The sequence below is a fragment of the Macrobrachium rosenbergii genome, chromosome 13 (assembly GCF_040412425.1).
Source record: "Macrobrachium rosenbergii isolate ZJJX-2024 chromosome 13, ASM4041242v1, whole genome shotgun sequence".
NCBI classification, from domain to species: Eukaryota; Metazoa; Arthropoda; class Malacostraca; order Decapoda; family Palaemonidae; genus Macrobrachium; species Macrobrachium rosenbergii.
In genome coordinates this window covers 19,706,418-19,728,917 of record NC_089753.1, presented here as the reverse complement: position 1 = coordinate 19,728,917, position 22,500 = coordinate 19,706,418, and the positions used below count along the sequence as shown (strand labels likewise).

Here is a 22,500-nt window from a genome sequence, read left to right as displayed (position 1 = left end):
AGGTGAGGATTCCAAATCAGTCCCCGCAGAAGATACCGTGAGTGCCAAAAGCCTCAGCGTAGTTGCCGCAGGCCTGGAAAAGGGGACTATAGCAATCATTCAGTCCTGCTACAGCGCCCGAGTTAAACGCGTACCATAAGCTGTAGTGCGCTATGTGGAGTAATTCAATAGACTCGATGTCACCTAAAGTTCATAAAGAATTTTTTTGTTTTGCTTTGTTATTATTCTTGTCCACAGATACTTGAGTTTGCTACGGGCTGCCAAAGAGCACGACCCTGTGCTGGCATAAGGCCAGTGAATCTAAAAACGAACAACGAACGAACGAGGTCGTGACCGAGATGTGGTTGTTAAGCAATGTTTGGAAAATCCCTCTCAAGCGAACAACCATGGCAATGTTTGGCTGCAGTTAGTATGTATAACCACGGCAATGGTTGGCTGCAGCTGGTGTGTATAAATGCCTACTAATCTCTTCTTTCTCCTCTTTTACACGAGGACCTAAAAGTACTTTGTTTCTTCCTTTTCCTCCCTTCTACACAATAACCAATAACCACAGAGGACTTAACGGGTGAGTTCGTCAGCAAGTCACTGGAAATTGTCGATTGAGGGTAAGAGAGATCAGACTCTCGAAAAAAAAAAAAGGCTTTCGGGTGCAGGTTACCTACAAAATTCTCGAAATCGGAACCAAAAAGGCCAAGGTTGATGGTTTTACAGATGCCTAATGAGTTTAAGGTCAATCAAGATGAATGGCAAAACAGGTATTGTTCTCTCTCTCTCTCTCTCTCTCTCTCTCTCTCTCTCTCTCTCTCTCTCACCTATAATTAGTCAAGTAAGAGACGACTGTGACGAGGTGAAGGTTTTACGTTTGTTATGGCTTGAGTACAATTGAAATAGTTCCAGCAATTTTTTTTATATTTTTTTTGTAGGAGAAGCAACCTCGAATTAAATATACACGACGGACATGTTTGTGACTGTGGTTACTCCAGTCAGGGGTCGCCAAACTTGATATATAAGTGCATGTTTCCCAAAGCTCGGATAAAATAGGAGAGGACTGAACGTGTGAAAAAAAAAAATTTTTCGTTACTGAAAACTGAAACTTACAGCAGTCAGGGCACGTCTGGTGCGAGCGACAGTGAATCACGATGAGTGAGTGTGAATTTCTTTATGAGTCACAGTAAAAAGGATTAGAAAAATGAGAAAAAACTAGCGAAAGAGAAACGGACCGAAAGAGAAACGGACGGAAAGGAAATCTGTCTTTGGAAAAAAGCAGAAAGATGCACCCGTAATTTTATCGTGACGAATTCGCCTGTTATCTCTGACCACTGATCCTCCCTTATCTGTCCTGTCCTGCGACGAATAAGCATCAGTTTATGCTCAGTCAATAGGATAAACATTATCCGGTCTTAAAGCATCAGCTGAAGGACAGAATGAGGTCGCTTAACATTGCAAGTACCTCCAGGTTATCTTTGAGGAAAGTGTACAACCGGTAGGCCTTCCAAGTTCATATGCAACTCTCATGCCCTGTGGAAGACGATTAAATAAAATCTGCCTCAGTAGAAGCTACAATGGCCCAACTCTGCAACTGTCCTCATTCTCTGCCGCTGAAGGTGATGGTTCGAGCTAGAGCGGGATTGCATAGCCCTAAGTAACTAACTGTCTCAAGAGAGCTCGACTAGACCTGCCCACCGAAGGAATTAGGGTGATCGCCATTGGCTTTGAAGAAAGAGCAATAAGAACCACTTGATACTGCTGAGACAACGAAGCTGAGAGCACAAACCACAAGCAGTATTACTCGATGGGTCTATAGAGGTAGAGGGCAGTTTGTGAACGGAGGCTTAAAACTGGGTACAATAGTGAAGTGCAGCAGTAGGTGGAAAAAGTGGAGCAGATCCAGTGGCTAATCCACAATTACTCGTGTACCTCATTCGAGAATATTATTACCATAAAAAAGTTGGTTTATCTAGGTTACTGTTAATCAAAATCTGCTTGCATTCACATGGAACAACCATAAATGCCAATAATCCACTAAGGTGTCAACAGAGTACATTGCATGTGAAAAAAACGAACATTCTCACAGAACAGAGACAAGAAAAATGAGGTGTAAAAAATCTTGAAGGTTTGAAACTAGAAATTCGTGTCTTGTGGAGCTGAACATTTCACAGAATGGTGATGAACGTAATCCCACAGTTATATCAGAGCTTACCATTGCTAAGCCCTGCTGCAAATAAGTACATAAACACTTGAAATGCATTAAGCGCCTTAGTGTAATTCTTGTGGTTTCTCGCCCCTTGGCGGGATTTGCACGGACCGCAAAACACTTAACACTTGAAAAGCCCAGGATCCAGAGAAGCCTTTCTAGTTATTTCTGGTTTTGTCAGCCAATAAATGAAAAAATCTAATGCAAAGCTGATCATTCCTGTTTTTCTTATCTACAGGAAAATGAAGCAATCATTCGGTCTGTCACATTAAAACGCGGATTCGTTTTCTGTCTGTCAACACCAACTTTTGTTTCCCCATCGTGGTCCTATGGTGTTGCCAATTTCGAAACCCCTTACTTCAAACTGCTGCACTTACTCAAGGTCAAATTCCGAGGAATAGTATGAGAGAATGACATGACTTGACACTACGGTGAACACAGGCGGTGCTTTAAAATCCAACCCCCTCACTGTTTTATTGGGTTGCCATTTTTCGAAACTTGACCTTATTAAAAAAGTGAAGTGTATTCTTTATTCAAGTCTAATTCCGTTGCAGAATAATCAGAATGGGAATTAGAAACGTTTTAGGCCATTTTCTAAGATTTTCCATTTTAGTCTGTGAAACTAAGCAAACCAAAAATGAATGGAAACAAAAGTGAAAAAGAAAGAAAAGCCGGGACAATAGAAAAAGGGACGGATTCTCTTTGCCCGATAAGGTGGTAAACAGACGACTTCATTATGCAAAAGAGCAGCGGAGCCCAGAAGCAGATCAATCACGGGACTGAGAAAGTGAAAGCAAAGGGAACCCGATCACATATTCGCAACGTCTGATGATGAAAATTAATGAGGGCATAAATGCTCAAGGTTAAAATGAGCCTGAATTATCGTTTTTTTTATTCTCGTTTATTTTTGCGGTTCACGATGAAATGGAATGGAATGAAGAATTTAGGCCACAGGCCGAGCGCTGGGACATATGAGGTCGTTTAGCGCTGAAAAGGAAATTGAGAGTAGAAAGGTTAGAAAGGTGTGACGGGAAGGAAACCTCGCAGTTGCACTATGAAACGATTGCCAGGAGAGGGTGCACAGCAAGATGCAAGAAAAAGAAAATGAACGGAGGTACAGTAAAAGGAATGAAAGGGGTTGCAGCTAGGGGCCGAAGGAACGCTGCAAATAACTTTAAATAACACCTACAGTGCACCGCACGTGAGGTGCACTGACGGCAAAACCCCCCGCGAGGAACAGTTCAAGATAGTATGCCAAAGGCAGGGAATATTGATTGATTGATTTATAGATTTTAGGCATACATGCCAAGCGCTGAAACGGAAATTGACAGTAAAAGGCTTGAAAGGTGTAACAGGAGTAAAGCCTCGCAGTTGCACTATGAATCAATTGTTAGGTGAAGGTGGACAGCAAGATGGAAGAAAGAGAACATGAACGGAGGTACAGTAAAAGGAATGAAAGCAGTTGCAGCTAGGGGCCGAAGGGATGCTGCAAAGAACCTTAAGTATGCCTACATTGCACCGCATGAGGTGCACCGACGGCACTCCCCCACTACGGGGAGGGAATATTGAAAGCGAAAATCTGCATAGAATGGGGGTATTGCAACCCAAGATCGATCCCTCGGGGATGAGGTGACCTGGCATCCCTGCCTGGTAAGTTCATTGCGCCTCTGTTGACTCTAAGCGGTGAATCATGTATATATATATATATATATATATATATATATATATATATATATATATATATATATATATACATATATATATGCTAAAAATCACGTAGATGCACGTGACTTCAGTGTATAAGCGAATCCCACAGAAAAATGAGAGGCAGAAGTGAAACAAGATCTTTAGTCCCGTGCAACGACGCATTTAAAAGGAATATAATTGAAACTTGTTTTATCAAGTCAAGTAATGAAAGTGTTCTAAATTTAAGTCTTGGTTTGTTTAAACTTGGTGCCTTCATAATTAAAAAAGTTGTTGATAAATATAAGCAAAATCAGTATTCAGTTTTATACATGTTTCTGCAATTTGAATGGGTAAGATTCCGTATCTTTTATGGTTAAGTATATGGTTCTAGTTTGTGACCGCGTGATCCCGGATTTTCCTGAATCACCCTTTTGTTTATTACCCCTTGGCAATGAACCATCTGGTATTCACTTTTACACATGTTTTTGGATTTTGGATGCTAAACTTTTATATCTCTTGCAGTTAGGTTTATGGTTTTAGTTTGCGACCACTTGATCCCGAATTATCCTGGATTATCTTTCTGTTTATTACCCTTTGACAATTGACCATCTGATATTCTTGTTCTTTTTGTTTACTTTGTAACCTTCTCATCTGTCTCATTTGTGCCTAAACAATGCGTTAATAAACGTGAAAGCGCTTGGTACTGAATCCTGCCTGTCATTTTCCTGTGATTCGCTTATATATATATATATATATATATATATATATATATATATATATATATATATATATATATATATATATATATATATATATATATATAAAGAAAGATAAAATCCACGAAGGAAAGGGAAAACACTGGAGTGTTAGGAGCCTTAGACTCTTTCATCCTTTACTTAGCAGATGAAGAAATATAAAAGTAAGTTTGCAAAGAAGGCTAGTGTAAATGACAGATGGGGATTATAAAGGAAAGATATGTACCTGGAATCCAGTACAATTGAAGAATTAGTAGAACTGCCAAAACGTTGTTAAATATTTAAGAGGTTTTACAAAGGATTAGATCAACCATTCAGAAGCAGGGGACAGGACAATTAAAAGATTTTCATATTATATGTGTGATTGACCACCCAAAAATATTAGTACAACAAAATAATTCCTTTTTTTAACAATAATAATTTTTGCAAGATGAACATTTTTACAAATAAAAATGATATTAAAACATACGGCTACATAGAAAATATATATATAAGGTAACACTAAAAGAATGTTAACAAAAATAGCCCTAAAGAAAACAACAACATAATATATAAAATTCCCATGCTTTGGTGTCTCTTTATATTGGCCAATCTTAGCAAAGATTTAGATGTAAGTATTAAGCAACATAAGTATCAGTCAAAACTGACAAACATCCAATGCCATTCATTTAACTGAAAACTGCACAGGATAAACAGGACTGAAAGTTCAGTGATTGCCAGATCGAAAGATTTCTTCAAAAATCTATTAGAGTCCGCTATTATCCAGCTTACTTCCAACTGTAATTTTAACCTTAGCCCTGGCATGTATTATTTGGACCCCTGTATAAGAAAAATGTTCAAGAATGGCCTAAAAGATAAAATCACTGACTTAATTACAAATTAGTTACCTTATATATATTTTCTGTGTATCCGTATGTTTAATATAATTTTTTATTTTCAAAAATGTTCATCTTGCAAAAATTATTATTGTTTACAAAAAAGAAAATTATTTTGTTGTACTAATATTTTTTGGGTGGTCAGTAACGCCCTTGTATAATCTGTTAATTGTCCTGTCCCTGCTTCTGAACGGTTGATCCTAATCCTTTGTAAAACCTCTTAAATATTTAAACCTGTTTTGGCAGTTCTACTAATTCTTCAACTGTGTTGAATTCCAGGTACATATTTTTCCTTTATAATCCCCATCTGTCATTTATATGAGCTTTCTTTGTAAACTTACTTTTATATTTCGAAAGAGTCGAAAGGCCTCGCAGCATTCCAGTTTCCATTTCCTTCGTGGATTTTATCTTTATTTATATATTCATCACGTTCCAAATTTTCGTGATTCAGTTATACATTACACACACATTATTTACACACACATATATATATATATATATATATATATATATATATATATATATATATATATATATATATATATATGTGTGTGTAATTATTTATGTGAGTGTGAGCGTGTGATTTTATACACTTTTTCAAGGAAAAATTTTTATCTGAGTTTGAAGAAACTTTGCCCCACACCAGGATCCGAACGTGGGTAAGAAGAAATACCGTTTACAAATATGAGAATCTAGCATTTGTGTTTCTTCCACGATGAGAACCACCACGTACTTTCTTACTTCTTATTCTCATATTAATCATTCCTTTTTCTACTTATAACAAACCTATATACAGACAACCCTGTAATGGACCTGTCATGGTGAGTTCGTTTACCACCCTCTTCTTGACTTCAGGAACAAGAGCCCGTGCTCTCTTCAGGCCCGTTTAATCCATCAACAACGACCAATAACACTGTCTCGGTCAGCAGTTCCCAAAATCGGCAGTGCGTGCCAATGGCGCACAAAACACACGTTTCCATCCCGTCAAAAACCTTTTTTATTTCTTTTTTTTAAAGGTTTGCACGAAGCGTAGCCGATCCTTACAGTAGGTAATTTATCTCCAGCAAAAAGAAAATAATACGTGTCAGTCCGGTTAAGGTTGTCAAAAAGACGTCAAGGCCTGACATTGCAATTTAACCCCAAAAGAGGAAAATAGAAGACAGTAATAGCAAAGTACTGAATTAGGGTTAGCATGCCAAGCTACGTAGTTTGATATTTGATAATAATTCAATTTAAACCAGTTAGGTTTTTGCAGTTATACACTACACATTATCCGTTTTTAATATGAGGTCGATCTGATCTGTGTAGTCGCAATTTCTTACTAACGATGATAACAGCTTTTAAATAAAAATCTATTGGAATATATTTTTCACAGAAAAAGTCCGATATTACAAAGAGCTACTTACTAGGTAAGAAGACATTAGATCTGTGAGAGAGAGAGAGAGAGAGAGAGAGAGAGAGAGAGAGAGAGAGAGAGAGAGAGAGAGAGAGAGAATTTTCTGACAGTTCTGGTAATACTTTGAGAATCACTAGTCTGACAGTTGCAACCATAGACTGCAAGCCAGTGAAAATCAGGCTTAAAAAATGTATGTTATCAAAATCACGCAGCCGTATCACTAAAAATATAATAAACTTGTTTCAATGACTGGTTGCTTCGAATGGCTGATCATGTAGCAAATCGCCAATCAGAACTGACACCAATCCGTGAATCTTGCAGCCAATCAGAACGGGGTTCCCGGACTAAGTACACAAGTTCATTATAGGTTATATAAACAAGCAATCTCATTATGGACTGAAGGGTGAGAGGTCCCTCGGGGCAGGAAGAAAAGAATGGAGGGGAAAGTAAAACGGAGGAGAGAGACAGAGGGAAGGAGAGAGAGAGTAAAGAAGAAGAGGAGGAGGAGGAGGAGGAGGAGGGAGAGGAGGAGGAGAAGGTGGTCTGGGGTGGGCGTGAGGGCGGTGTACGCTGTAATTATTAGGGTGATAAGAGTGTCGACATGGCTCTATTTTTTTTTTCATTATTAACACTGACCTTGCCCATAGCTAACGCAGGCGCATAAACACATACACATGCTCTCGCTCTTAACCCTTCCAGTCATGCTGGGGTGACCATGCTTCCAGTCACGCTCCTGGTCATGCTCCGGGGGGGCCAGGCAGGTTTGGTTCCTGGGGTTACCCCATTTGGGGAGGAGAGGACCCGGTCCTGATTTAGTGGGATGGAAAGATAAGAAGAAGAAACAAAGAGGCTGAGTGTTGTGAGGCTTTCTCTCACTGCTGCTCTTCGCCTGAAGACTCTGTTTATTGCCCGGCCAATTATGTGCAACAGTAAGCTACCACATACTTGAGGGGAGAGCATTCTCTCTCTCTCTCTCTCTCTCTCTCTCTCTCTCTCTCTCTCTCAAATTCTTGGTATTGCTAAGAAATTCACAATCTCGTGAAAAATAGTTGTGTGAGAAAAATCGCCCTCTCTCTCTCTCTCTCAAATTCTGGTATCGCTAAGAAATTCACTCTCTCTCTCCAAATAGTTGCTAAAAATAGCTGTCTCAAATCTCTCTTCTTTCTCTCTCTCTCTCTCTCTCTCTCTCTCTCCAAATTCTTGGCATCACAAGAAATTCACAATCTTATAAAAATAACTGTGAGAAAAAATCATCTCTCTCTCTTTTGGGCACCCTAAGAAATTCACAATCTTATAAAAATAACTGTGGAGAAAATCATCTCTCTCTCTCTCTCTCTCTCTCTCTCTCTCTCTCTCTCTCTCTCTCATTCTTCTGTATCGCTGGAGAAATTCACAATCCTGTGAAAATAGCTGTGAGAAAATCCTCTCTCTCTCTCTCTCTCTCTCTCTCTCTTCTCTCTCTAAGAACTAACTCTGAAAAACATCGCTAAGAAAATCAACTGGTATTACAAATTCCTGGTATTGAGAAATTCTACAATCTTGTGAAAAATAGTTGTGTAAGAAAAATCCATAAAGTTATATAGTTAATTGTACTACCGTGTAAAAGACAAAAACAAAGACATTCGAACACCTGAACAGCGTTCCTTATCAGTGTTCAAATTAAAATGCTGATAAGGAACACCATTCAGGTGTTCGAAAGTCTTTAAAGCCTTTGATTTTATCTTTTACATGGTAACACACTTTACTTTTTAACTAGATTTTTCTCACACATTCTTGGTATTGCTTTGACGCCAGAAAAATCTCAATAATTAATTAACGAACAATTGGTACTGCTGTTGTTGTTAAAGTGGCCTTATGCCATAAGGGCTCTTGGTTCTTTGAACAATACTTTTGCAAGAGTGCATATACACTTAATGAATATGCATGGACATGCACGTTGGACGAAGATGACACAACCTTATTTGCCTGACTAATATTTCCTTTGGTCTTTCTTTGACTTTGAGATTCCACATGTACACATACACCTGTATATATATACATATTTATATATAAGTATATATGTGTGTTTATATAAATACGTATATTATATATATATATATATATATATATATATATATATATATATATATATATATATATATATATATATATATAAGTTTTTGAACTTTTGGAACTATATCTTCATATATATATATATATATATATATATATATATATATATATATATATATATATATATATATATATATATATATGTACATATATATATATATATATATATGTGTGTGTGTGTGTTGTGTATGTATGTACTGTATATTTATACCGAATCGACTTAACGCATTAAAAAAAAAGAAGGAGAGAGAGAGAGAGAGAGAGAGAGAGAGAGAGAGAGAGAGAGAGAGCAACTGACTTCGTCTAAGGGAAATAAATTACCATGGGAAATAACGGAATTGTGTGTGAGACAGAGACGGTATTCGTGGGAAAACGTTTTCGCAAACTAAAAAAAAAAAATGAAGGTCCTTGAAGGAGGTCAATTGACTCTGGTTATTTATTTGTATGGGTTTTGTTTCTGCTTAATACTTGATTAGTAATTTATTTACCTGTGGAAATCTCCCCCAGAGGGTAAAGCCGCCGAACGCTGTATTTTGACCTGTGTGTGTGTGTGTGTGTGTGTGTGTGTGTGTGTGTGATGTGTGTGAGAGAGAGAGAGAGAGAGAGAGAGAGAGAGAGAGAGAGAGAGAGAGAGAGAGAGAAATTAAGTAAACTATTCATGAGAAACGAGTACCCCACTGCTGCCAATTGCTATAAAATCTATTTATCTATCTATCTATCTGAGGGTATATATGTGTATATTATATATAATATATATATATATATATATATATATATATATATATATATATATATATATATATATATATATATATATATAATCTTTCCTATTAGAAGAGATGGCTTCTGAACATATTGCGACGTTCTAGCCTTATCCACCTGGGTCGCGACTAATAAGTAACAGGTACATAATCCAATGCTTTCATCAAGAGTGGCACACTGGTTTTATAAAAATTCATATGTATATTTCTATTTGTTGTTTTACTGGACTTTCTTGCTTTGGCTGTGCGGCATTTTTTCACAGTGATAGTACATTTTTCCATTTTTAAACACCATTTCTTCTTAAGTTAGTCATTGTTTCATTTATATACATTTCTTTACTGTCTATACACACACATGCATATATATGTATATAAATGTAATGTGTATATATGTGAATGTAAATATGTACACACACACACATATATATGTATATATATATATATATATACTGTATATATATATATATATATATATATATATATATATATATATATATATATATATATATATATCTATATATATATATATATATATATATATATATATATATACATATATATATATATATATATATATATATATATATATATATATATATATATATATATATATATATATATATATATATATAAGATTACCACACGAACATTTCTGCCTACTTTCTGCCTCCTCCCTTTTACCTCTATTTTCCAAACCAACCTTACCCCAATTAACGATGCGCCTTGGGAAAAAACAGCTTCAAAACAGGGACTTAGCAAAGAAAACGGGTAGAGGTGGCGCGCATAATATGTCCCTCACAGAAGCTGTTGGTACTTGCGCTTCCTCACGTAGTCAACTGGTCAGTCAACACAGGTTTTTCCTAGCGCCTGCTATATGTTTGTGTGCAATGACTTGTGGGGTGAGGATGAGAGTCCTGTGCTCATAACACTTGCAGTCAACGCTCCCAAACATGGATACGTGGAGAACGACTTAAGCTATCACGAAATTTTTAGAGGTTTTCACTGTAATAGATCCACTTGAGAAGATTGTCGCTCTTTTAAAGGTTTATTTATATCCCTCTTCATTTTTTGGTGGAGCTTCGAACACCGCTGGACTGAAAAACATCTCGGTGCAAAATGATTTCAATTATTTCACGATCTTTTTATTCTGGTACATGGGAACACCAGAAACTATGTTCTATTATAAGTGCAAAGAATCCACGATGCTAAAAAATAAATAAGATTGTAAAACTAATAAGTCTTTTTTTTTAATAATTTTAATTTTTTTTAATAAAAATGGAAATTAACAAAATGCCTTTTATTCGCTGCTTAGGTCAACAAACAAAGTGGGATCTGATAGTACGGCGAGTATGATGTGTGCATGTGGTTGTATGGACAAAGATTTTAATATTACAACATACATATGCATATATATATATATACATACAACACATATATATATTTATATATATATAATATATATATATATATATATATATATATATATATATATATATATATATATATATATATATATATATATATATATATATATATATACATATATATATATATATATATATATATATATATATATAAGAAATGAAGAGTCAGTCAGTTGACAGGCCGACGCGTAAATGTCAGATCCCTGGAAGTCACTTGCGGGACCGTCGAAGTTACGAGTGAGAGACGAGCGTTCGTGAATGACGCAATAGCAAACCAGGTCAATGTTTTTTAGCAGAGCGGGAGATGACTGTGTCGGCTTTGTTCAACCTTTTGAATGATGCTAAATGCGTCTTGTTTCGGTCGGGTATTCACGGCCGTGAATTCGCTGAATGAAAAAACGTGTTCTGTACTTCGGTTTCCCGTGGGAAGTTGGCGTGTAGTCAGTGAATATTATTAATAATACCTTCTGTGTCTAAACTTTCGGTGGTTTCTCTCTCTCCAGTTTACCCTTCTAATTTCAAAACGTATACGTTCTGCCTCGAAGTCTAAGCGTTAAAAAATCATGTCTGAGAACCGAATGAATAATGGGAGTTCAAAAATCATTTCAGAAGCGACGGGATTCATGGAGTTCGCGAATCATTTTCGTAGAGAAAGGATTGACAAGGAGCCCACGAATCATTTAGAATTTACGGGATTCTTAAGGAGTTCACGAATCATTTTCAAAGAGAAAGGATTAACAGGGGACTCGCGAATCACCAGGGAACACAACGGATTCGCAGGAAACACACGAATCACTTTCGAAGCGGATGGTTTTATGAGGTGGGGGGGCTGGTGGTGGTGATTCACGAATCATTTTGGAAGTAAAAGGATTAGCAGGGCGTTTAAGAACCACCTTGGGAGAAGGTTCGCACACTGGTTCATAGGGGGTTCGCGAATCATCTTCGAAGAGAAGGGACTCGCTTGGAGTTTGTGAATCGTCTTGGAAGTGAAAGCTCAGAACTTTAGGGTGGTTAATAGCTACCGAACACACACACACGTGTCCTCCCCACCTCTACCGGGCAGCCCGCCTTTTCCTAACCTCGAGTCCAGTACCCGTTAAACGCAAGTCCCTTTCGGTTACGGTTTGCGGTACACGCCCTGTCGGTTCTCGGAACCTCGAGCGAGTACCTGCGAACTGCAGATGAAATCCCGCTTTGTCTTAGAGTGGAATAGAACAGAATAGAGAATTTAGGCCAAAGGCCACGCGATGGGACCTATGAGGTCATTCAGCGCTGAAAATGAAATTGACAGTAAAAAGGTTTTGAAAGGTGTAGCAGGACGAAAACCTCGCAGCTCCACTATTAAAAAATTGTCAGGAGAGGGTGGAAAGTAAGATGGAAGAAAGAGAATGTGAACGGAGGTACAGTAAAAGGAATGAAAGGGGTTGCAGCTAGGGGCCGAAGGGACGTTGCAAAGATCATTGAGTAATGCCTACAGTGCACCGCATGAAGTACACTGATGGAACTACCCCACATGAGAACTACTGTATTAGCATTTTACTTACGTTTCATATAAATTCTGCTGGTCTTAATACTTTTGGGTACACTCCTACAAGCCTCGAAATCCTAAAGGAAATGCTGAAGAAATTCTGCCTCAGGTAGGATTCGAGCCCATGATAGTCAGATAACTATGGTTAATGCTTTACGCATTATACCACCAAGGAGTATAGGAATTTATTTCCCCTTATAAGTACACATTAACAAGTGCTCTGTCGTGATAAAAATCTACCTATTGGCAATAGACAAATTTATTTATGAATCTGCCAGGGGACAATTAGTCTATGAAAGAATAACTTTATATAATCAGCACAGATGCATAAGGCAAGCTATATCTTTGATTTCCAACCATTCAGCTACTGTACTTTTACTTCAGTATTAGGAAAGGACAATTATCTTCTCTAACCTGTCTGTACTGAACATAAATTTCACGGGTCCGTTCTCGTTATCTTTTATTGCATATTTTTCACCATTCGTAGAAAATGAGTTAGTCCTTAAAGCTCTACAGCTCTCTTCATAGCTAAAATAATTTTTTTAGTCCACTCTCTCTCTCTCTCTCTCTCTCTCTCTCTCTCTCTCTCTCTCTCTCTCTCTCTCTCTCTCTCTCTCCTTCAATATATATATATATATATATATATATATATATATATATATATATATATATATATATATATATATATATATATATAATATATATATATATAAATAGTGTGTGTGTAGACATGTGCGTGCGTATGTATGTGTGTGTCTGTGCTATCTGAGCTGGGATACGAAGCAGATAACTGGGGAAGTTTTCTGCACGAGTTCATCCTTCCCTGTCATTTAAAGAATGAAACCTCTCCACCAAGGCAGCAACCCGCCAGAATCGACTAACTCCCAGGTAAGCAATTCACAGCTTACATCAACTGAGTCACAATTAATGTTTTCAGAAATCGGGTCCAAGTCAACCTCCCCTTCCCACCCGACCCCACCCCCATTGGATCGATCTCGGGGTCTCTTGCAAGTGAGTCGAGGTTGGTAACGATCATGTGAGTGTAAATGAAAGTTGTAAAGGTTAAATGTGACGATGTACTAAATGCAGCGTCGTCTCCTTTACGAATCCATAATCCCCTTGAATATCTGACCTAATCTCTTTCCCAATCGAGGAGGTGGAATGGGAGATTCGCCAATCTGAGATGAAGGTGATTCATTAAGTGTCGGGTTACCTGGGAAAACCAGTCCGTTGCGCAATCGTTTCATGTTTATCGATTTGAAGGTGTGCTTCTTTCGGTTGCTAAGATTTTTTCTGTATTTTTATATATATCTCTGATTGTTTTGCTCATATAATGGGAACCAATAACGAGCCACAACGAGACCCTAAGGCCCCAAGAGTGAACGTATGCTTAATATTCACTGTAAGATGAGGACATCCAGATAAAGCTGGAAAAATATAAACAAAAATTCGTTTCCAAACATTGGAGTATTCTTGTTCGCCGCTTTGTCTCGCTGTCCTTAACGCCTCTCTTTCGCTTCTTCTCACTCTTCGTTTAACTTCTTCAAGATCTACGGCCAAGGCTAACGAGAAGAGCCCTCCCTGACTGCGGACAGCGTTTGTCAGTTGGCTAAGGCTGTTTACGTCTCACCAATCAAATGACACGCGACCATGGTCGAGAGGTGTCATGGCGACGCCCGGTGAGATTTATCTTGATGTGTGTCAGATGATGAATAGAGCTATATAAGAAGGCTTTTTTCGTTCTTTTTTGTTCTGGAGAGGTGGGCGCAAAAATATTAAGAATAGAGAAGTTAAGGGGCCATTGTGGCTGTTACGATATATAAAATTTGTGAGACCAATAGAATCTATTTATCTTAAACAGATAATTGTAATTCTTCGTCTCTCCTTCTAAAATTTATTTGCGTTGAGAAACCAAAAGTGACCCATAAAACTATAAAAGAATAAAAAAGTAAAATGAAAGACAATCATTACAAACAGGTAATTCTATTGTTAGCCTATTAGCACCATAAATTTTCGATTCACACAAAGTGGATATTAGCCTATTGGGACCATAATATATTTTCGAATCACACAAAGTGGATATAACTGAAAAAAGAGGTAAAGGCAGTGCCAATGATCAACACATTCAAAATGACATTGTAATGAATGATGCTTAGTAACGTCAAACATGGCGCCGTCCCATCATTAAATGCTTCACGGAGCGTGATATCCAAAACAGGCAAAGGTGCAGCTTTAGTCACTGAAAACTGCAAAGGCATAGAATGCTAAAACGGGAGAGAAGCCAGATGAGTCCTTTACTCGCTGAAGGATATCGAGGGAGACAATGAAGAACCTGCAGTGCCCCGGGCGATGAGAGGGCTACTGTCGTTTTTCCTGTTAGATTAAGCTGGTCTCAGAACCTGTAAACTTCCCTAAGGTTGCAGCGCCTCTACCTTGGGGAGGATTTCGTGGTCAAGGGTTAAGTGCCTTCCTGGGAAAGACAGTTGTGGACCCATTAGACGGGCAGGAGAGAAGGATTCCAAATCTGTCCTGACAGAGACTGCAATGGCCCCATTTCCAATAAATGTCCTAGCTTCTTGGCGGTGAAGGAGGCGGTTCCACCTAACTATCAATCTGCATAGCTCTTGCCTACGCACAAACGCCAAAGGCCTCGGTATGCTGAGCGTTGGATTGGAAGAGGAACAACAGCAATCATTCTCTCCTGCTAAGGCGACTATGCGGACCGCCAGGCTCTTTCTGACACCAAAAACCAAAAATGTGTAAGATGATGTTCAAAAACATTCTCAGAGCAGATTTGATTCTTTAAAAAATGAACTTGGAAGGTCCCCCAGCGAACAGGACTTTCTCAGAACGACTGAAATAAGGATCCTATGTTCACTCATATTCAAACAAACTCCTCGTGTGTTTTTCTACACGTGCTGTCTTGGACATTGCTTCGCCCCAAAGCTGTTCAACAGCGTATTGCCGCCTCTAAAGATATGAAGCTCATTTCCAGATATAACCATTCTCTGGATTATCAAACCCCCAAGCATACCATTTATACTACTACTAGTACTACTATTGCAACTACTGCTGTAGTACAGCTACCATTTTTGCTCATGGCATGTGCCATACTTAAGCTAAGACACAAGAAAGGTCTTCCCACTTTCATTTCCCCTCTTTCTGTTTCTCAAAACAATATTTTCTTTGGAATTCGAATTGGCATCCATTATTTTCTAATGGACTGCCAATCAGCAACGAATTTGACATCATTTAATAATCTAGTTATTTCTGTAACTGGCAGATCGAAAGCGAAGGTCGGCTCACCCGTTCATGCGTGAAGAGACATCGGTCATACAAGAGTGGTGGTAACTTTTGGGAAGCCTTAATGAGTTACTAATCTCCAGTTTAGTGCAGTTGGCTGATGAAGCCTGAAGCCTTTACAACAAACTCCAACCCCGGCCCCAGCCCTAGACCCCAAAAGCCCCCTTATAGCCTCTTGGATGTTCAGTTCTCATTTATTAATTCTTAATATAATTTTTCTTATCCTCAGGTTAAATATGTACTCTTTTTAATTTTCCCATACTTCACTAAATAAGCTAAAAATTATGTTTTTCTGCATTTTTAGAGAAGTTATTTTTTATATTTCAGAGTTAAAAAAAAAAAAGTATGAAAATGAGTTCATATTTTTCTTTTTCTCACTCTAAAAAAGAAAAAAACTCCTCTAAGCAGCCACCAGGAATTGAGTTTCGTGATGGGAGGACCCCCCGTCATGGCTGATTCGTCGAAGACCATTAGTGTCGGTTTCTCAATCCCGATCGGCGAAGCCCTGATTGACATCTAATGGTTGACGGGATGTTGTAAATTGAACCTTGAATTCATTTAGAATTATGTGGTTGACTTTTTTTTTTTAAAGGTAATTGACAACTTGTCCTTCAGTGGGACCTAGTATCCTTTAAACCAAGAACATTAAAACGACATCATTCTGGTGCTCAGTTATCAACTGGATCAAATGGCTGTTCCATCGAGCATCACTGCTGATCATGGTGTGCGCAAACTTTGCATCAGCAGGATCGAATGGTTATTATTGTCCCTCTTCCAAACTAATGGCTTAAGTAGAATAACGTTTCTTTAGCGATTAATCAGCCAATGCCTCAAATCAAAATTTTGCTTTAGAGACAATTTCACTAACACCATATATAAAAAGTTATCTCCCAACAAGGTATATATATATATATATATATATATATATATATATATATATATATATATATATATATATATATATAATATATATATTATATATTTATAATTTATATATATATATATATATATATATATATATATATATATACCTGGCAGTTAGCTGAATGTGATGGGTTGCAATCAGGCAGAGAAGTGAGGCTATCACTGTGGACCCACTTAATTCTAAAGGAAAAGGTGATATATATATATATATATATATATATATATATATATATATATATATATATATATACTGTATATATATATATATATATATATATATATATATATATATATATATATATATATATATATATATATATATATATAAAATGCATTTTCCCCTTCGAAGAGGTGGCTTTAGAGTGCGCTAACCTCCTGTTTTCAGCAAGTCTTCCTGGGATGAGGTTGTTAGCCACATACTCTCCTCTACCCTGACTGCAATCCATAGTCAACAGGAGCACAAATTAGTGATCAAGAAATGGGACCGAGTGTCTCTCTCCCCTCCCCATCAGAACGAGAAAGGATGAGACGCAAAATAAATGAGTGGCTTTACCAGTGAGAGAGAGAGAGAGAGAGAGAGAGAGAGAGAGAGAGGAGAGAGAGAGAGAGAGAGAGGGTGGATAGTGGGCACTCTTGAGCTCTTACCTTGTATTTAAAGTGAGCAATCGCGGTTTTTGCAGGCAGAGGCCATTTGGAGGTGAAGGACATGTCGTCAGCTCTTCCAACGATGTTTTGCAGTAATTCATTGTTTGGGGGCGGGGAGGGCGGTGTTGGGGCCGCTGTTGAGAGGAATGGGTTGCGCTGGGTACGAGTTGATGCTACCTGCTGGAAATAAAAAAATATTATTTTTCATTTATGTATATGTAAACATCCACACATTTATATATATATATATATATATATATATATATATATATATATATATATATATATATATATATATATATATATATATATATATATATATATATATATATATATATATAATATATTATATATACACTGTATATATATATACATACATAATATATTTATAAATATAAATATATATATATATATATATATATATATATATATATATATATATATATATATATATATAATATATATACACATATATATGTATATATACAAACAAGAAAAAACAGCAATTTAAAGTGTTATCAGGCCTATTTCACATAACCCAGTCACTTAGACTACATTGCCTTTGCATATCGAATTTGCATAATTCTGACTGACCGACTTATTGTTATATCCAATCTGTCGTCGCAGCCACAATGGTCCGAACCAACATATGATCTTGGTTGTGGAATGATTTCTCGAAGACAAATTCAACCTATGCGGGCTTTGTCATACTTTCACAACTTGCAATGAATGAATTATTTGAGGCCAAGAGCGATTTAATTAAAAATCCTGCATTTTCTTGCCCTACAGAGAACAACGGTCGCCAGATTTCCCTAACGAGTCTTTTTATAAAAGCTGGAAAGCAAAACAAATCCAGCAGGTTTTTTCTTCGGCAAAAAGCATCAGCATGGTAGTCATCCTACTACACGTCATTCACCGTGGTTAAGTTAACCATGAAATATTTAGGCAAACCAGTTTGATGACCCGTGGCTCGAGTCCAAGACGAGTTTTTTTAATCAAATTCTCTTTCTCTTTGCCTCTTTTTCAAGGGTACTGTTGTTGTTGTTGTTTTTGTTTTTCTTCCAAAGATGGCGCAGTTATTGATACCGGAATAGGCAGGGGTCAAGTTCTAGTGCGCGGGCAAGAAATGGAACTCATAAACACAAACCAAGGATTCCTTCTTTTCTCCTTGTTTTTTTTTTTTTTTCGTTCCACGCTATTTTTGCCTCAGTTGAACTTGCATAACTTTCTCCGAAGCATTGGGATAAATTAAATCCAGTTGCAAAGCTTTAGCTAAACGAGAGAATGTGTTTGTCTTACATTGCAGTTAACTCCAGGTCACCCTTGGGCAAGGTGTACAATCTATAAGCCTTCTCTCGAAGGACAACACGCTCTTAGGACGCGTTTAGTTGGCTGAAGAGGATTCCATATCAGTCCCAGCAGAAGCCACGCTGACCCCACTCCACCTGTTCTGGTTTATCTTGCTGCTGAAGGAGGTGACACCACTTGAAAAGAAAACTGGGTGGCCTGTGGAAACTATCGGTCAATACAGCTCTTGTCTAGGCTTGGGCTCCAAAGCCCTAAGTGTGTGATGGTCGTTATTTTGCAAGAGGGACCAAAACATCCATTCCATATAGCTGAGCCAATTAAGTTACATGCAAACCGTGATAAGTGACGCTTGATGACACCTCTTGTGATGGTGCATATACGTCATCACACCAGTAGAATGGGTTATCTAGTGGTGAAAGAGAGGGAATAACAATAAAAAAACGAAAAACAATGAATTAATAGGAGCCTGAACATGAGATAGAGAAAACAGATTTCAGAAAAGCAAGAAAATAGAAACATAAGGAAACCATTAAAAACAGAAGGAACTGAGCAAAACTTGAAGCAAAAGAAGTAGAAGAGGAGGGGGGAGGAGGAGGAGGAGGGGGAGCAGGAATATTTGAATATAATCAAACATGGCCACGCGAATGCCAACAATAACATGAATCCTTGACTAGCGACCTCGCTGCAAATGCCCACAGAACTTGGGCATTCCTAAAGGATGATGCCATTCCCAGTGGTTATGGGAGGGTTGCTCAAACAATGAATCCTCGAGGTGCCTTTAGATCCATATCACCTGACACACTACAGTTCGCAACAGTATTTCCTGTCGAAGGGGCAGACGGTGCGCGCGCGCTTCTAGAACTCACAACCCAAGTGAAAGTGAAGGTTGATGGGACGGGGAGGGAGGGGCGGGGGGAATGGGGGAATGGGGAAAAAGGAACCTGGGCTTGGGTGAGGATAAATGCAGGTGTGTCTGACTGGGGATTTATTGATCAAAAAATGTTGTTGCTTTCGTTTGCTGTTTTTTTTTCTTCTATCATAAGTAGTTCAAATTGTCGAAAGCGCGTTAGATACGACGACTACATAATCTGTAGAGTCCGATAACCGTTATTTTGTAGATTCAACAAGGGAGGTTTTCGCACATACAGGAGGTCTTGAAATTTTTGGTAGAGACTTTCCACTGAGAATCAGAAGAAAAGTGATACTTTTGATACGGATACGTTGGACCTCTATCTTCACCAACAGAAAAAAAAGAACAATAATTTAGCCTGGCAAATCACTGTTATTGGTTCTATATAATTTTAATTTAATTTGCAATTGCCAAAAATATTCAATTATATCTTAAACATATTCAGACATACGAAGTCTTCTAAACAGAGTTTGCTGTCCCCGACAACATCTGACAAATTACCAAGTACATAAATCACTTCTGAGGTAAACACTGATACATACGGTTTCAACGTAACGGACCCAAATCCACGTCCTGGGTCAGGAAATGAACCCAGTCCTTCTCACAAGGGGAGGAGAGCGTTCTAACCACTTGCACGTCTATCAATCAATCAATCTATATATATATATATATATATATATATATATATATATATATATATATACATATATATATATGTGTATGACCATGGGGATATGCAAGCAACTAAGTGAAAGATTTTTCGCCTTGTTCTAAGGCTTGATCATGCCTTGGAATAAAGGTGAAAGATCTTGCACTACATAATTCATGCTCCTCGTGGCCATATACTCTGATTATGTACTATATCACGTAGCTATTACAGTGACAGATAATGATATACCCATAATGTGCGTGTGTCTGTCTGTGCTCTTATGTATATGTGTAAGCAGTTTTATAATATATATATATATATATATATATATATATATATATATATATATATATATATATATATATATATATATATATATATATATATATATATATATATATATATATATAGTATATATATATATATATATATATATATATATATATAGAGAGAGAGAGAGAGAGAGAGAGAGAGAGAGAGAGAGAGAGAGAGAGAGAGAGAGAGAGAGAGAGAGAATATGCATGTCAATGATTATCAATAATCAATACTATTTCACGTTGTTATTACTGTGATAGATAATTATATACACATAATGTGTGTGTGTCTGTCTGTACTCTTATGTATATGCTAGCTTATATATATATATATATATATATATATATATATATATATATATATATATATATATATATATATATATATATATATATATATATATATATATATATATATATATATACAGTATATATATATATATATATATATATATATATATATATATATATATATATATATATATATATACATATATATATACATATATATATATATATATATATATATATATATAGAGAGAGAGAGAGAGAGAGAATTCGTATGCATGTCAATGATTATCAATAACATAAGCCATCGTCAAAAACACTGCAATTAAGCTGAAAATATGCGCGCTTATGAAGTACTATTAATGTAGCATCATTTCTCCTCCGTCGAAAAAAATCCATATTTTGACGAATATTAATTATTATTATTTCTCCTCTGGCAGGATCCGCTTTTTGGACGTGTCGCTGGACGACGACCGGAAAGAGGTGGAGAAGGTGAGTCTGGCGACCAGCATCCGACGCCGGTGCCTGTACGCCCGAAACAACGCCCCCAGGTTGGCATTCACGGCGTTCTTCATGGCCATCAACACCGTGCTCTTCGTCACCAGGGCATACGAATACTCCAACAGAAACCTGCTGGAAATGGGCGCCAGGGCTTGCGGTAGGTGCTCGTTTGTTCTTGGAGTGTTGTCTTTTTCATGGGGGAATATGTTGTTAACTGCCTACCCTAAATCTGGGGACTGGGCGTTCTAGAGGGCGGTGGGTGAAAAGGTGTGAGGAGGAGAAAGAGCATGTCAGATGCCATAAAACTGAACAGTCATGCACAATGGAGTCATTATTGTAATAGTCGCAGTAGCATACGTGAAATGCATACATGCAATTGCAGCTAGTTAATAGACCACTAATCTTTACTTTTACTTGCATCGAAAGCTATAATGGACGAGATAACAACAGGACACCTCAACAAACTGAGTACGCTATCGCTATGCAAGATGAATACTACGCACAGAACCTGGAGACTACAATCACTAAAACCAATAGCCAAAGTTTTCCGGCTGAAGCAGTTTATGACAGTGACATTACATACAACTCTTAACCTTCCATTTCCTTATAGTATTTGGATACGTTTACAACTGCAAATTTTCAGTCCAAAGGGGAAATAAACGAAGAAGCTCTTGCCTCCTCACTGGAATTCGAACTCAAACATGATAGAAAGAGTTAAGTTCCGTTAGCCCATCATGATACTAGATAGGTCAGAATTTTAACTTCCTACAGATACCTGCAGAATTCGGATACAATTTACTAGTTTTAAAATGGATCCATGCTCCCTTCTTGACATAAGTGCACAGCAATGTTTAAATGAAAAACGAGATGCATCCTCCCTTTGCAATTATCAAAAGAGAAGTGAGATGCTGAAGCATCGTAAAACGA

The 22,500-nt window shown here is 37.3% G+C and overlaps 1 protein-coding gene across 1 annotated transcript in view; it reads left to right on the top strand.

Annotated features, from left to right (window-relative positions):
- LOC136844955 (NADPH oxidase 5-like) overlaps nt 1-22,500 on the top strand; it is a 107,749-nt gene that overhangs the window by 59,269 nt on the left and 25,980 nt on the right. The window contains exon 3 of the mRNA XM_067114378.1: nt 21,513-21,730. Within this exon, the coding sequence (XP_066970479.1) occupies nt 21,513-21,730 (218 nt within the window). The remainder of the gene's footprint in view (nt 1-21,512; nt 21,731-22,500) is intronic.